We start from the raw sequence: 16,369 nt of genomic DNA on the forward strand, positions 1-16,369 counted from the left end.
AGTGGTACCCGGTGGGGTCTTCTGCTGTTGTAGCCCATCCGCCTCAAGGTTGTACGTGTTGTGGCTTCACAAATGCTTTGCTGCGTACCTCGGTTGTAACGAGTGGTTATTTCAGTCAAAGATGCTCTTCTATCAGCTTGAATCAGTCAGCCCATTCTCCTCTGACCTCTAGCATCAACAAGGCATTTTCGCCCACAGGACTGCCGCATACTGGATGTTTTTCCCTTTTCACACCATTCTTTGTAAACCCTAGAAATGGTTGTGCGTGAAAATCCCAGTAACTGAGCAGATTGTGAAATATTCAGACCGGCCCGTCTGGCACCAACAACCATGCCACGCTCAAAATTGCTTAAATCACCTTTCTTTCCCATTCAGACATTCAGTTTGGAGTTCAGGAGATTGTCTTGACCAGGACCACACCCCTAAATGCATTGAAGCAACTGCCATGTGATTGGTTGGTTAGATAATTGCATTAATGAGAAACTGAACAGGTGTTCCTAATAATCCTTTAGGTGAGTGTATATATATATATAATAATTCTTGCATGACTTAAACAGTTTCAGTAAAGAAATGCCAATCCAATAAATCACAAACAATATAACCATGGATAAACTTTTAATTATTTAAATTCAAGTGCACAAACACATTTTCACAGTGCTTTCATTATATGTTAATTTTAAACACTTTTATGATTTGATCACTCCAGATAATTATCACAAAATACTCAAAAGACTGCATGCTTGAAAAGTCGGATACCAGTAGTGAAACCTGCAAAATGTAATATAAGTGGAGTCATGTATTACTTTGATACAAGTGGTACATTCAGTTTCAAACTATATGGTCTAGCCTTTTTGTTTCATTAGTTTTAAATCTTATCTCTGATATGAAAACATAAAAAATGGCCCACAGAAAGAATGTCAAACCTCATTACATAGAAAAAACTGAAATTACAAAATAGTAATGATAAAACTAGAAAAGTGGCAGTGAATTGTAAATCAGCAGAAAAATGTGCTTCAATGTCAATTTTCTAAACCTATTTAAAAAATCCACAAAAAAACAAAAATAGACCTTTGTCTCAGTCTGTTAGTGTTATAAATTAGACCGTCAGTCATTTTCACCCAGTACGTTAGAAAAGTAAACTAGTTCATTGAGGGTTCTTACAAGCATCAGATAGATAACACAAAAGTAAGGTTTCTTAGTTGTTTGTTCACTTTGTATTTCTCCTTAAGGGAGTCTATTTGTGCAAACACATACATACACATATAGAATATATGTCCCGTTGTATTCATTTTTTGTTCTGAGGTTTTTGTATTCAATTATAAACGTAATACTGACTCTTTCCAACATAAAATCTTTTGTAAGGCTCAGTGTTATACCAAAGAGATGGGAATGTAAAACAGAACTATTACACACTGCATAAGACTTCATTTCAGAAGCTGTTTTTGATCAATAATTTCACACGGGTCTAATCCAAGGTGATTTTCAACACAGATTCGTTGATACACATAGATAAAAACATTTCCTGTCATTTTCTTTGACCAGAAGCTAGACCTTCTTGTGGATTATGCTCATTGTGTTCTTTTGTACACAATGAGCATAATCCACATCAATTTATCAGATAATTAACTAATACATTGAGTGACTGTAGAGAAACATTACTGCTTGTATCGTCCCCACCTGCTCTCCGACATCATCATACCGCTTGTTTCGGATGCCAGAATATTTGGAAATGGTGGGAAACATGTAGATTAGGCAGGAATTCTGCTTCGGAGATATTCAAGTATCGCGTCTGTTCCTTTCGCAACGATGGCTGCTCTTGGGTTGCGGAATGGATTCCCATCGAGCATCAGCGCTCTGTGGGACGCACAAACAAGATATATATTTTATGAAACGTTACATAATGGCAGAACAGTAAATTATTCTACTCTGGTAGTGCACATGAATGAAAATGTCAGAATAAAATCTACAACGATCTTTAATATTCATAAAAATGCATCAATCCTAATGTATGTACAGCGAAAACAAATAATTATAATGCATTACGATTCCCAGACGAATTTCCTTTCGATGTGCGGTTCCCCAACATTTTCAGAATGCGGCTTGGCTGTTAAACTCGTGGACCGCCACAATATGAGCTATACAGCCAACGCACATTTAAATGCACAAATGCGTCTCTGCTTATCAGTACCTCAGAGCGGTGCAGTTCCCCAATTCCGGGGGCACCTGCATGATGTCATTGTTCTGCAGGTCTAGCGTGGACAGCTTCTCCAGGTGCTTCAGCTGATGCGGGTCAATCACTCCCACCTGGTTGTTGCTGATTAGAATGGTCTCCAGCGTGGGGATCAGATAGAGCACATCCGGGAAGGTTTTAAACCTGCAATGGGAAATGTCAAGTACCATTGAGGGACTATTATTCATGAGTAGTCAAGGGGATTGAATGAGCTGCAGCAAAAAAAAGACAATTAAACACTCCAAACAATTAAATTATCAAACTGAGATATAAACCTTTTTTGTCTTTAATACCTTGACAGAACATATATTACCTTTTGAAATAGAATACAGCATCTTTTCATGGCAATATTTACACGTTTCAATAAGAGCCCTCCCATAAGTTGCTTCACTTTGACTGGTGTCGTCTTGCTTAACAAAGATCTACAATACCTAGTTATTGTAATCACCATGTCTTTCATTATGGTTTTAGTAAAAACAACTGTCTTTAAAATTAAATAATGCATGTGTACCTTGTCGAAATACCCCATCAACTACTAACCTGTTAAAAGACAAGATAATACTCCTCAGTTTTACTAAGGCTTCCAGTTCTGCAGGCAGGGACGTCAAAAGGTTGTTTCTATAATAAAGGAAAACAATCTAGAAAATAAGAGCCATGCAGAAGAAAACTGACAAAGTTGGGTGCAATTTGAATCCTTATATTTCAAAATAAACCTGACAACTTTGGAGTTAGAACCTTAGAAATCTTTTAGTTTTATTAGAATGTATCTTCTTCAGAAGGGATGTACGCTTTCTTGATAAGAACGTTGGAAAGAGATTGCAACTATCTAGGTACTGAATGTTGCCTTATATGACACCACATGATTGTCCTAAATGAAGTTTTTCCATGTATGAGCTTTGGAGTTTATTTGGTATGTCTAGGTCTAATTTATGATATATATATTTTGAATTGTACTACCTGAGGTCTATATGTGCCAGTTGCTGTAACATGCAGAACTCCAGGGGGATGCCGGTGAGTTTATTGAACCCCAGGTTGATGTCAGAAACAGTGGCCTTCAATTCTATAAGCCTGTAAATAACATAAATGATATGTCAGTTACCTTGAATACATGTCAAGGCCATAACAGGAGTAGTTCTATGAAGATGTTGTGAACTGGGCTGACACTACCTTCTGAAGATGAACTAAATCTCTTCTATTTGCGCTTAGATTTTGCAATACAAACTCTAATGAAATGGAGGCCGTTGAATTACATTTTGTATTTTTCTCACATTTAAAACCCTCTCTTCTGTAAGTCAATCGTGTTATAAATGACCATGAAGTATCTTCGAATAGCAATGGAGGCCAAAATGCATTCTAATTTGTATCCAAGTTTGTTGCAACAAAAAATATATACAAACATACACAAAATGAATAAATATCCAGTCAGTTTACACTCGGGCACTGTGTCTAATATAAAATCTATTCTTAGCCTTACAGGTTAGGTAGAACAATTAGGACAATGGGATCAACACTGAAAGCAGTGCAATAAATGCATTGCTTATCCAGATTGCCACCAGAACCTACAGAGAACTGTTACAATTGCAAAACTAGCCCAGCGATTTCCATCACTTTTTCTCGAGCTTTAGGAGCTTACGACAGGCATTTCTGAAATGGCCGTTTCATTCTCTCAGGGACTGTGCGAAGTCCAAGCACGTAAGCACAATTCAGATCAGGACGCAACTGAGTACACTGTATTGCATTTGGAGACAAAAGCAGAACACCTGGCAGGGACTGCAGCCAGCTGGTTCTTACTGAAGTTCACACTGATAACTGGATCACCGACAGCTGTGTCAAACAATTCGTCTGGGATTGATGCCTCCTGTTTCTCACTAGAAAGTGGGAAAAACAAGTTGGGTATTAAAAATATATATATTTTCAAAAGATCATAATTTTATGTGAGACTTTGGAAATGATTCAGAACATGCAAATCGAAATGCAAAGCACTGCCTTCAGATGCTTTGCAAGTCCTTGTTAGTAAATGGGCCACCTTTCATCCTGATCAAATCTGAGGCAGGGGGATGAATACCTGTAGTCCAGTGTCTTCAGTGTCTTTATAGCATGCACATTGATCTTGGCTTCACTTGGAAGAGTCAAAGCGGTCTCGTGTCGCTCTCCACATTGGCCATCTGGTTCTAAGTGTCGAATATAAATATCATAAATACATTTTATTATTTGGCAGATTCAATGGCAGAACATGCATCTTCAAAACACATCCTTAACACACGTACCTTGAACTCGACTTCTTAAATATTTCAGAAGCTCCTGGGTTCCTTTCTAAAGACAATCCGAAAAAATAACATCAGCACAATAGTAATGTTCTCAGTTTTAACATTAACATTACTTTCTGAAATAGATTAGCCTTTGGAAGAAAGGTTTACCTAATTCTTTAAATTAGGTAAACCTAGTTGAGGGTTGGGTATTTCGTTATGGGGAAATACAGTGGGGGGAAAAAAGTATTTGATCCCCTGCTGATTTTGTATGTTTGCCCACTGACAAAGAAATGATCAGTCTATAATTGTTATGGTAGGTGTATTTTAACAGTGAGAGACAGAATAATAACAAAAAAATCCAGAAAAACGCATTTCAAAAAAGTTATAAATTGATTTGCATGTTAATGAGGGAAATAAGTATTTGACCCCTTCGACTTAGTACTTGATGGCAAAACCCTTGTTGGCAATCACAGAGGTCAGACGTTTCTTGTAGTTGGCCACCAGGTTTGCACAAATCTCAGGAGGGATTTTGTCCCACTCCTCTTTGCAGATCCTCTCCAAGTCATTAAGGTTTCGAGGTTGACGTATGGCAACTCGAACCTTCAGCTCCCTCCACAGATTTTCTATGGGATTAAGGTCTGGAGACTGGCTAGGCCACTCCAGGACCTTAATGTGCTTCTTCTTGAGCCACTCCTTTGTTGCCTTGGCTGTGTGTTATGGGTCATTGTCATGCTGGAATACCCATCCACAACCCATTTTCAATTCCCTGGCTGAGGGAAGGAGGTTCTCACCCAAGATCTGACGGTACATGGCCCTGTCCATCGTCCCTTTGATGCGGTGCAGTTGTCCTGTCCCCTTAGCAGAAAAACACCCCCAAAGCATAATGTTTCCACCTCCATGTTTGACGGTGGGGATGGTGTTCTTGGGATCATTCCTCCTCCTCCAAACACGGCGAGTTGAGTTGATGCCAAAGAGCTCAATTTTGGTCTCATCTGAACACTTTCACCCAGTTCTCCTCTGAAGATCCTCCCGTGTAGTTCTGGGCTGATTCCTCACCGTTCTCATGATCATTGAAACTCCAAGAGGTGGGATCTTGCATGGAGCCCCAGACCGAGGGAGACTGACAGTTCTTTTCCAGTTTCTTCCATATGCGAATAATCGCACCAACTGTTGTCACCTTCTCACCAAGCTGCTTGGCGATGGTCTTGTAGCCCATGTAGAGAGAGAGTGCTGCTAATCTCAGCTCGTTACCTGTATAAAAGACACCTGGGAGCCAGAAATCTTGCAGATTGATAGGGAATCAAATACTTATTTCCCTCATTAACATGCAAATCAATTTATAACTTTTTTGAAATGCGTTTTTCTGGATTTTTTTTGTTGTTATTCTGTCTCTCACTGTTAAAATACACCTACCATTAAAATTATAGACTGATCATTTCTTTGTCAGTGGGCAAACGAACAAAATCAGCAGGGGATCAAATACTTTTTTCCCTCACTGTATAATTTAAAGAGAGGTGCAGTCAATTGCATGTCGCTCACTCGATTCCTTCTGAAACTGCACTTTTGTAATGGTAGGAATATGGATTCACAAATTAACCGAGTAACATGTAATTATATTTGTTAAATGTGAAGTTTTGTTATGCTTAAATAGATAATCCAATTTCTCTACAGAAAGTTTAATGACGCCCTAGAATATCTCACACAAGCAGGAATATACAGTCTCTCTGATTATATACTTTGCAATAGTAGTATAATGATTTTTTATGAAAGTACATCTATTATCTCCCTCTTTCCACTAAAATGCACACTAAAAACATTTCTACTGAACTGACATTCTGTCTAAGGAAAAGGGCATGCTCTAGTCTAGACCCTCAAAGCTGTAATGCATGACAATGTTGTACTATTTAGTTCTAATGATTGGTTTGTGTTTGAACTCACAGTCAGAAGGTCTCTGCGCAAAGTCCTCAATGGGTTTCCTTCCAGAGCCAAGATTTTCAGCTTGGGCAGGTTACCAAGAGCGTACGGCAGACTAAGTGACACAGCAGAAAAAGACGGACAAAGAAACAATTGAAGTAAGATACTAGAAAATGCTGAAAGCGGGATTCAAATATTCAGACAATCAAACGTTACTGACTACTAACCTGTTAAAAGACAAGATAACTGACTCAATAGATTTAGTGCATATTTTAATCAATTCAAATCTTGTTGGAGGACAAAATAAAGTAAAATACCAACGACCTTTTTCACAAATGAAAAAACAGAATTAAATGCAGTAGTTAACTAATCCCTAGTATATTTTACAGCATACTGTGTTTTTCCTTAATTTTGCCATCTCCCAGTTGGTGAGAAAGTAACTGACCAAGAGTCTTTTCAATGACTCCAGCAACATTACTAAGTCTGATACACTGTCATCCATTAATACACGGTACTTAAACCAGTTAAGAGCACCAAAACTGCTAATGAACATCACAGTTCTTAGTTGACATGCACAGCACAGACACGTTACCTGCTAATGTCATTGTTACTGAGCTCCAGTCTCTCCAGGCCTTCAAGCAGAGCAATTTCATCAGGCAAGGCTTTTAGTTTATTGTCTCTCAACTCTAGCACACTAATAGAATTAAGGTGTTTAAGATGCTCTGGTCCAAGCACCTCAATCTGATTATAACCAACATGCAGCTCCTGAAATGCAAATAACAACGGGGAACCTTTTGAGCAGGTCTGTTACCACGTTTTCGTCAGATCTTGAAATGCTTGTTGTCTCACGATCATTCATAACCAAACTAGATCTCCCAGTCTTTCCTAGAACACTTGACAACACATTTGTCAAACTTTCTATCATTGTTCAAGCTTCTGTCACCAGATGTGTAATAACATGATTATGGCTTATTGTTTTTGTTTATAATGCCCTTATGAGTATATCCTTTGCAGCATCGTCATAGAAAAGCTTCAACACATTTAGACCTATAAACCATATTTTATGACCACCGTATCTGAAATGTGGTTGTGCTAATAACAAAATCCAGCTGTCCCACTCAAACCTTGAGAAGCTTGCAGGAGGGGAAGTCTGGAAGATAGCGGAGTTTGTTGTGTCTCAGGTAGAGTTGCTCTAAACTGGCCATCTGGGCCAGGCTGGAAGGGACACTCTCCAACTGGTTGTGTGTGCAGTCTAACAGTTTCAAACCTGCGGGAAACATATATGAAACCAGCTCTAGATGCTTGCCCAACATACGACAGACCTGGAGTCAATTATAATTAAAATAGCAATAAACCAAGTAGAGCACTCGTCAGCTGAATTAACAATTACAATTAACAGCAATATTGAACACATAGCTCAGAACTACACATGACTAATTTGATAAGGTGTGCCCTAACGTAAAGCTTATAATCACCTAATTCAGATGTATTTAAATGCGAGTGTAATTAGTTAGCTTCCTTGGTTTGAAATCAGGGAACAGAACTTCCTTTGTTGTCTGAAAGCAATCAGATTTCATTTGCTGAAGCTGCTTCTACTGCACTGCTGTAATTGCTATTTTGTTTACATGACATTGATATGCTGTGGGTCATAATTAATGCATTGTAATTGTAGTTGAACCTTGGCAAATTTCCATAATTGCAATCTATAATTACAAATTACACACTGAAATATGTAATTGCCCCCAGGTCTGCTGAGAGATGACGGATGATGTTGTACTCTGCAGTATCTGAAGACAGACACTTATGCCTCATTTAGCTCAGATATAGAGCATATATCTTATGCCTCCACTAATTCACTATGGAAATTCTACTCAATGCATTATATAAGTATGCGGAAATGCATTGTGGTCTAGATGTGTGCACCTTTTGAAGGTGAATCCTCACACAGTAAGGTGTCTGAAAGGACTTTGGACTCAACTAGTTATTTTAACGATTGCAGAAACTACTTTTGTTTGTTCTTTTCTGAGGATTTCACCCAAATGTTCCACACAGAAGTTTAATGTACTAAATTTAGAAGAATGTTTCTTTGTTAATCTTCCAGAAGGATTTTTTTGTCATGAATTTGAAATTATTTTAGTGTCTGTTGAGGGAGCATACCAACATTAATATAAGCACATCTAAGGGTCTGTTTTAATTTTCTTTTTGAAAAACAGGTACTTCAAGGTAATTGACTGCGCTTTCAAAACACAAAAAGCTTTTTCCATTTGGATGGAGCTGCAAATAGCTTCTATTGTTCAAACACTACTTTATGCCAACTGCTGCCGATTCCTTTTTCGAACTACCTCGTTACCTTTTGTTTAATTATTTTATTCCCTCTGCACACTGGCATACTGCTTGTATTTCTACAATCTCCCCTTCTCCTGCTATAAAGGTAAAGTGAATGCTTCAATGATCCTGTAGTAGCACATCAGCTTTTAAAAGTACTGTAAATTATGCCTGAAAGTTAATGAATGAGCATAATCAGACTCTCTGCAAAGGTGTGTGTAATCAAAATCAGCAGACAGGAAATGCACAACACATTAGCAGACAAGAAAATCACCAGGCAGCGTATGTTGAAGGAATATTAATATTAATTTAAGCATCTACTTTAATTTATCTGCAAGAATACAATTAAGCCCTGGAAGATGCAAGTCTTACTTGTCATGGAGTGGATTCCTGGGGGAATGCACTTCAGTTTGTTGTAAGACAAGTTAAGTTTGATTAGACTTCTCAGGTTGCCGAGGCTCTCTGGAATAGCGGTCAACTGGTTGTTGGAGAGGTCCTGAAAATCATAAAGCACAGGCAAAATTCCTCACTTTAACCTTTACCCTTTGTAGCAGATGGAGATATGATTCAAGCAAACCCAAATATACAAGGCAGGGTTTCCTGCAGAAATTTGCATAGGCAAGGTAGTCTAATACTAAAATTTGTAGAGTCGGGGGAAGGGGACTGGAGAGACTGGAGCTCGCATATTGACGAGCTGAGGGGGTGAATTGCATATTACAGATGGCGTTTAGCTGTGGCAAATAAGAGCAGGGGGTGGAGCATGTGCGCTTTTGCTTTAAAGTTTTTTTTTTTCTATGTTTGGCCAGGTGGGCCACCTAGCCTGTAAAGCACTGCGGGAAACCTTGAAGAGTAACAAATCATGCTCATTTATTTTTCCAATCACAATGCATGCCCTATTAACATATAATTATGATGTTTCAAAAATCAACAGAAATATCTTAATTAAATACACAAATAAATAAATACACAAATCAATCATTCAAACAATAAAGGCATCAGCACTTATCTGTTATGTATTGGTAACTCCCATTATGACATGGAGCCCTTACAACAATAGTAGAATGCTCAACATGTCAGCATCATAGAACTTTCAAGTGCAAAAGTTCCGGTTACTCAAATCTCCATGGAAACGGAAGAATCTTCATGTACGATCATAAACATATTTGCCATTCACTTCACATACAGCTTAGAAGAACAACTAGTTTTTAACCAGACAAATTCGAATTTAAAAATGGACAAGAAACATTTTTCGGTCCGTGATTGACAGCGACTTCAGGAAAGTCATCAACTGTCAGAGCCGACCTTCTTCACTAAGCCAGGTAAGGTTGCCATTACCACTATAAGAAAACTAATATAAAAATAGTCCAAAATGTAATCTGTCTTCTTAGATTTAGACTTATGATTTAGGTTATAGGCATTAATAATTACTAAAATATAAACATGAATTATGCTTTGTTTAAAATGTAACAGATGTTATTGTAAACAAAAAGAAAAATACATGCAGCAATGATAGACAATGTAAGCCTCAATCATACTAATTACAATTAAATGAGAAAAGTATTTGCTTAGGAATGTGAACAAAGTATGTTCTTAAACAAAAAAAGGTAAAATTATGTAAAATATAGGAAATGTCGGGAGGGAAATATAACATTTTAGAATTAGAATAATTTAAATGGTGGTGTTTACTGAGAAGTGGTGTATCCCTGCTTACAACACTGTTTCCTGTCCCTTTTACAGAGACTACAGACCTCCCCAGAGTGGTGCTAGGAGACAGTTTCCCGCATTTTCACTGCTCTGACCCTCTTGTCGTCCTGAAGGCCTCCTCCCCTTGCGTCACCTTTCATGGCCCCCCGGAGTCGTTCATGAATTATTCCTATGCCCCTTCTGTTCCTAGCTTCACCCCACCTAGTTACAGGCCTGCCCAGGCTGGCAGCTGGACCCAGCCTTCTTCATTTCCATACCATAAATTCATGCAGCCTCCCAGCCTCCAGGACTGCTCAGTGGACAGGAATGATCAATGGGAGCCTATAATGACGCACAGCTCCCCACTACACAACCTGCTTCTACTGTCCCTAGAAGACACTGTTGTTCCTCGCTCCACCCCACCTAAAGTCAGCCCTGCCCCAGCTGGCAGCGGGACCCAGCCTTCTTCATTTGCATATCAGAAATACATGCAGCCTCTCAGCCTCCAGGACTGCTCAACCAAGCATGATCAATGGGAGCCTATATTGACGTGCAGCTCCCCACTTTACAAGCTGCTAATGTCCCTAGAAGATGAAGCCCCCTGTGAGGAAACCCATCCTGTTCTGCCCCAGAAGGCTAAGCCTGCTCTCCAAGAAAATGGTTCTACTGAACAAACCTTGAATGCACCAGTTGAGGACGACCCACCCTGTCATGAGCACAAAACCTCACCAGCACTGGATGAAGATTCAGTTTCTGGCAACCAAACACCAGCTGGCCTAAATCAATACTGGGCCAGTGGTAACCACTCACAAGATTCAGTGGACGAGCCTGCCTATTGTCAACAAACCCCAAGTGAACAAACCGAGGACCCTGTGTTAGGTGACAAACCACCAACTGCAGCGATTGAAGACCTGGCTTCTGCTCACAAAACTGTTGTTGTCGTAGGACAACAGAGGAGGCATTGAAAATGGGAGAAGTCTCAACTGCATACGGACAAAATCATCCAGTGACTTCAATGTCCAAGACTAAAGGGCAATCAATTCCTCTCAAAGCTTCATTTTATACCCTAGATTGTGTTTTGTGTGTCTACAGTTCCTTGCAATAATACATTTAAAAATTATAAAACCCTCTTGCACTGTCTTCATTGTTAGACTAACAAAAACACAACTACTGTATTTCCTATGAATTCATCCTACATGGCAGAATCCACAACATCTCATTTAACAAGGCCGATCAAGAAGAGCACATTGATGGGCATGTTATTGATTTAAAACAGAGTGCCCCCTCCTACTTATTCTCCCAGACGACCAGCAGCAGTTGCTTTAAGTACCTTAATCATGTGAAAATGCCATTGAGACAAGGCAGTGTTGTCACAGCAGTTTCCTAAAGGCTATGGAACTGTCCTGGGTACTGATGTCATGTGTCAAACTGGGTGAAAAACATACTGATAAATGGTCAGTATTTCCACCTGTACGTTTGTTATTGTGTTTGAATTAGGGGTGGGCAACATGAACTGAAATTAATATCACAATATTTTCCACTGTCTGGATGATAACAATGATATCACAATATGCAAAATAAATCTGAATAAAATTGTATGAGCCCCATCAAATAATAATAATAATAATAATAATAATAATAATAATAATAATAATAATAAGCAATTATTGGTGACTTATTGTACATCATGAATTATTGGTGATGAAAAGTACATGACAAATTGTCGAGCTGCCCATCCACTGCTGTGAACAAAGCCTGATAATACGATAACATGCTTTTAGTTGTTTTTTCTTTGATACAGTATGTGTATATTGAAAACAGGAATATTGTAATTATTACTGTATCACTCAACTGAAATTTGAACAAGACAATATAGGCCTAAACGTCTTATTTCATGAATTTATTAATGTATCACGGTATCCACAATATGTCAAAATATATACCATGCCAAAACGTTATATCGGTATTCACATTCATACCAGTATACCGCCCACCCCTAGTTTGAATTTACATGTTTGATTTCAGGTTTATTGTTTCATCCAACTGCTTAAGATTAATACTAGACCGAAACACAGCCAGAATAATTTATAATAGCTAAATAACCGATATATCTCACATGTAGGTAACCCTTCCTTTAGTTTATTTTATGCCTCCATGTTTGGAATAAATACAGTACAGAATGCATGAATTCAAGTACAATTTGCTGCCTTAAGCAGACACGTAAGGAAAACTTGTTGGAGTTTGCAGTTCTGTTCTCTACAGGAATACCAGTTATTCACCACACAATAGGACTCACAAGATCATCCAGATTACTAAGACGTCCCACTCCTTCTGGGATCTGTTCCAGTTCATTCTGCTGGAGGTGCAGGCTCCGTAGGTTCTTCAGATTCCACAGCTCTTCCGGGAGCTCTTTCAGCTTATTGTGGCTGCACAAGAAAAACAGTGGGTTCAGTTACCACCCCTTTTATAAGTAAGGTTTCCATTCCTCTAGTTGTTTGTTAATAAGCTTGTCTTTCATACTCAAGACACAATACAAGGCCATTTTCTAAGGAAGCCCTAAAATGGATCAGTGTTACAAATGATTGAACATCACTTCATCTTAGACAATGAAATCCTGGTAATGAAATAGCAATATAAAACAGCAACAAAGTCTAAGATTGATAGCTTTAGGATGCCTTTGTTTCTCCTCCTTTCTACATCAGTGCAATATGTTTAGTATGCAGTATGCCCAAGACAATGTTATCGTTTTAGAGCTACACACCTGTCCGTTATAATATAAAAGTCTTCATGTCAAAAGCATACCTTAGATTAAGCTTCTGGAGATTTTCTAATTCTCCAATAGATGAGGGCAGGGAGGTAAATTGATTGTCATGGACCTGATTAAAAACGGAAACACAATGAGAAAAATATAATACATTTTATGAAGGAATAATATAACTTTAATCTTTTAACTCAAATGGACAGACAAATGTAGTCAAGGGGAGAATAAGGCAAGGCTACAAGTGCTTATAATTGAAAAATAAAAATAATAAATGTTGTCACACTTTATCTAATTATCCAGGATGTGCTATGATTTAACATGCATTATACCCACATCTAAAAAGATGAGAGCAGGCAACAGCCGAATGTCCTCCGACAGAACCTGCAGCTTGTTTGATGAAAGGAGAAGCTTGGTCAGATCAGTTTGTTCCCACCAGCGATCCGCTCCTCCAAATGAGAGGTTCTGTTGTGCTTCCTCAGGCGTATCTAAATTCAATCGCCACACGCTTTGGGGTACTGCCAATATAAAAGATAGCCACATTAAAAATACAAAACATTTTGTTTACGAGTCAAGTATAAGAATATTAACTTAAACCTATTACTGATACCACATAAAAACTCTCTAATTCATACTGGTTCTGTGTATTCTAACATTATAAAGATATGTAAAAATACATATATACACTATTATGATGTTTGGTACACAATTCCATCATATTGTTTTTAGTTGCATCAATTGAAGTCGCATCTCACTATTACAAACCACCACAATACAATGAAGTGGTGTCCCAGCATCACCCAAAAACGCTGAATGGATTTTCAAAAAATGTCTAATGAGTCATATAAAACAAATAATAACAATCACAAAGTATCTCGTTAAGTGGGATACCCACTATCACATGTAATTATGAAATCTCTTATTTTTGTTAAGTGGGTTAACTTACGTCAGTCTATAATTATACAAATGTGCTGTTTGTGGTTAATTTGATTTAGCAGGGTGCTGATATAACACTGATAATTGAGGCTTATTCCCCACCCATTTCAATAAATTCAATATATTATTTATTGTCACAATAAATGTTTTTCAAAGCATTATAAAACACACAAGTGCAAGATGCAATAAGAGAAGCATACACTCCAGCGTATAGGATATACAATATGTACAATAATTCCATCCTTGGTGTGTGCAAAGGGGTAGCTAGAGCAGTCAAAATATAATTATTACAGAAGCAGTTTGAATAAGATAAAGTGCCTAAAATACATACGTAATCAGGAGCAGACAGAACATGATAGCTTCAATGATAAGGAGACCTTAAGCAAACAGATAATGTATTATGGAAGTTGTTGATAAAATATGTAAAACGGCAACATATGTCAATCCATTGCTTGCCCAAGATGTTTCCACTTGCTTCAATCTATAGCTTCCATTTTCCATGTCTGCAAAGTGTATTATTTCATCTTCCACCTTCGATGTGGTAAATGTCTAGTTGTTTATCTCTTGGGGTCAATCTGATAGCTTCCTTTGTCCATCTTTGATCTGATTGCATTGACTCATTCAATATCACATATTTTTGTTTGTTCTCAGACGCACACATCTTTCCATGCTTCTTCATGTCCTCCTCAGTTTCTGTAACATCTTCACAAAGTTTTTGATCAGTGCATAGTACTACCAGTGTTCACTTTTCACTCTAAAACCTCGCCACTAAACGCAACAATTATGCAGAAACCGGAAACGACCCATAAGTGTGGAAAGATGCCTGCTAGGAATAATAAGAACAGACATAAAAAAGTGGATTTGAGAACAAACACAAGTATGACACCATTAAATGAGTGAAAATGTAAAAATGGCAATGGGCCAGGGGTGCATTGCAAAAGCAGACCAAAGATGGACAGAATAAGCTATAGAATGGATCCCAAAAGATGACTGAGATCGAGTTGGCACAATTAAAGTGTGACCTGCAAAAGATGCTGTACATGGCAACAAGTGGAAATGTCTTGGAGTTGATTGCAGTAGATTGATAAAAGATGCTCCTGATGATAATTGATATAGATTAGTGCTGTCAGTCGATATAGCCCCAATATAGACGTAAACACAAATTAAGTATATACCAATTCACACACACAATTATACTTTATTACCGATTTCACATTCTCAGTTTAGCATTTCCACTTTTGCGGGCATTGGTCTCAAATCACAACTCCAATCCATTGCCATCTTCTACTTTATATATATACTTAAAGAACATGATCGGAAATTTAAGGTCTACAAACGTACACCGTGTGTTTATCTTAACATGGGGTGTTGCTGGGCTGCATTTAAATTGATCAAACTTTGAACTTCATGGTGCTTGTTCTGCACATTTATTGTCACAGAAATATAATATTACGCATCCTTCACTCCTCACCTTCAGTCAGTCCTCGTCCAGACAGGTTCAGCTGTCCGCTTTTTCGTGCCGTTTTTAATAAGCCATAGGGTACAGGCGATTCCTCTTTATCACTTTTAAACCCAGCCCTAGAGTCGACAGATTTCCCACCTCTTTTAAACCGTGACATACCGAGCAAAAACCTCAACTTTATATTTCAGACCAACGGGGTTGTGTACGAAATCCGTGTATGCTATGTTTTAGTGTGTACTTTATTTTTTAATTCTCTTAGCCAGCTTTATTCTTACGAAATGCCAAATGGGATGTAGTTTACTGCCGTTACCACCGCCGACTTCAATCGTAAACTCGGGCCTTCTTCCTCCCGTCTCACATGTCGCATCAGAGAGGAGGCGTCTCCGAATGCCTGTTTAAAAACACGCTTCTTAAACTTTGTTTTTACATTCAGTATATATATATATATATATATATATATATATATATATATATATATTGGTAATATTGTATTGAGGGTTGCATGGTCACTTAACGAGTTATTTAATTACATCTGTTACTCGATTCGACACATTAACCTTCAATAATATAATAATTACTTTTAGTAGTAGGCAGTCTGTATGTTGGCCTATTATATTACAATAACAATTAAGTGCATAATATTATTTTGTACTGATTTAAAGTGTCGATTATATTCAAACTGGTGTTCCTTATTAGGCTTTTTAAAGTATGTTTAAAGTAAACCACTTTGTAAATAACAATACTGCACGATTGTAAGTGTTTCCAGTTTGAATTTTGGATTGTCTCCTCCAACTGCAGAGTTCCCGCATTGC

At 38.0% G+C, this 16,369-nt stretch overlaps 1 protein-coding gene across 1 annotated transcript; it reads right to left on the reverse strand.

The window, feature by feature from the left end:
- Positions 1-598: 598 nt before the first annotated feature.
- Positions 599-15,907, reverse strand: lrrc40 (leucine rich repeat containing 40). The gene is made up of 15 exons (XM_066692022.1): positions 15,567-15,907; positions 13,496-13,677; positions 13,204-13,277; positions 12,698-12,827; positions 9,091-9,214; positions 7,518-7,660; positions 6,986-7,158; positions 6,418-6,508; positions 4,498-4,543; positions 4,296-4,401; positions 3,991-4,098; positions 3,188-3,298; positions 2,771-2,848; positions 2,189-2,374; positions 599-1,854 (listed from the first exon to the last, which is right to left on the reverse strand). The coding sequence occupies exons 1-15, from the start codon at positions 15,712-15,714 to the stop codon at positions 1,749-1,751; spliced, it is 1,806 nt and encodes a 601-aa protein (XP_066548119.1). The 5' UTR covers positions 15,715-15,907; the 3' UTR covers positions 599-1,748.
- Positions 15,908-16,369: the final 462 nt, after the last annotated feature.

Source organism: Amia ocellicauda, chromosome 19, assembly GCF_036373705.1.
Source record: "Amia ocellicauda isolate fAmiCal2 chromosome 19, fAmiCal2.hap1, whole genome shotgun sequence".
Lineage (NCBI taxonomy): Eukaryota > Metazoa > Chordata > Actinopteri > Amiiformes > Amiidae > Amia > Amia ocellicauda.

Excerpts from the sequence above, each read along its gene's own strand:
- lrrc40 (XM_066692022.1), bottom strand. The coding sequence starts at position 15,714 with ATGTCACGGTTTAAAAGAGGTGGGAAATCTGTCGACTCTAGGGCTGGG. Across the intron at positions 12,828-13,203 it reads CTCCAGAAGCTTAATCTAAG|CCACAATAAGCTGAAAGAGC; the intron begins GTATGCTTTTGA and ends TTTCTTGTGCAG. Across the intron at positions 2,375-2,770 it reads ATTATCTTGTCTTTTAACAG|GTTTAAAACCTTCCCGGATG; the intron begins GTTAGTAGTTGA and ends TTCCCATTGCAG.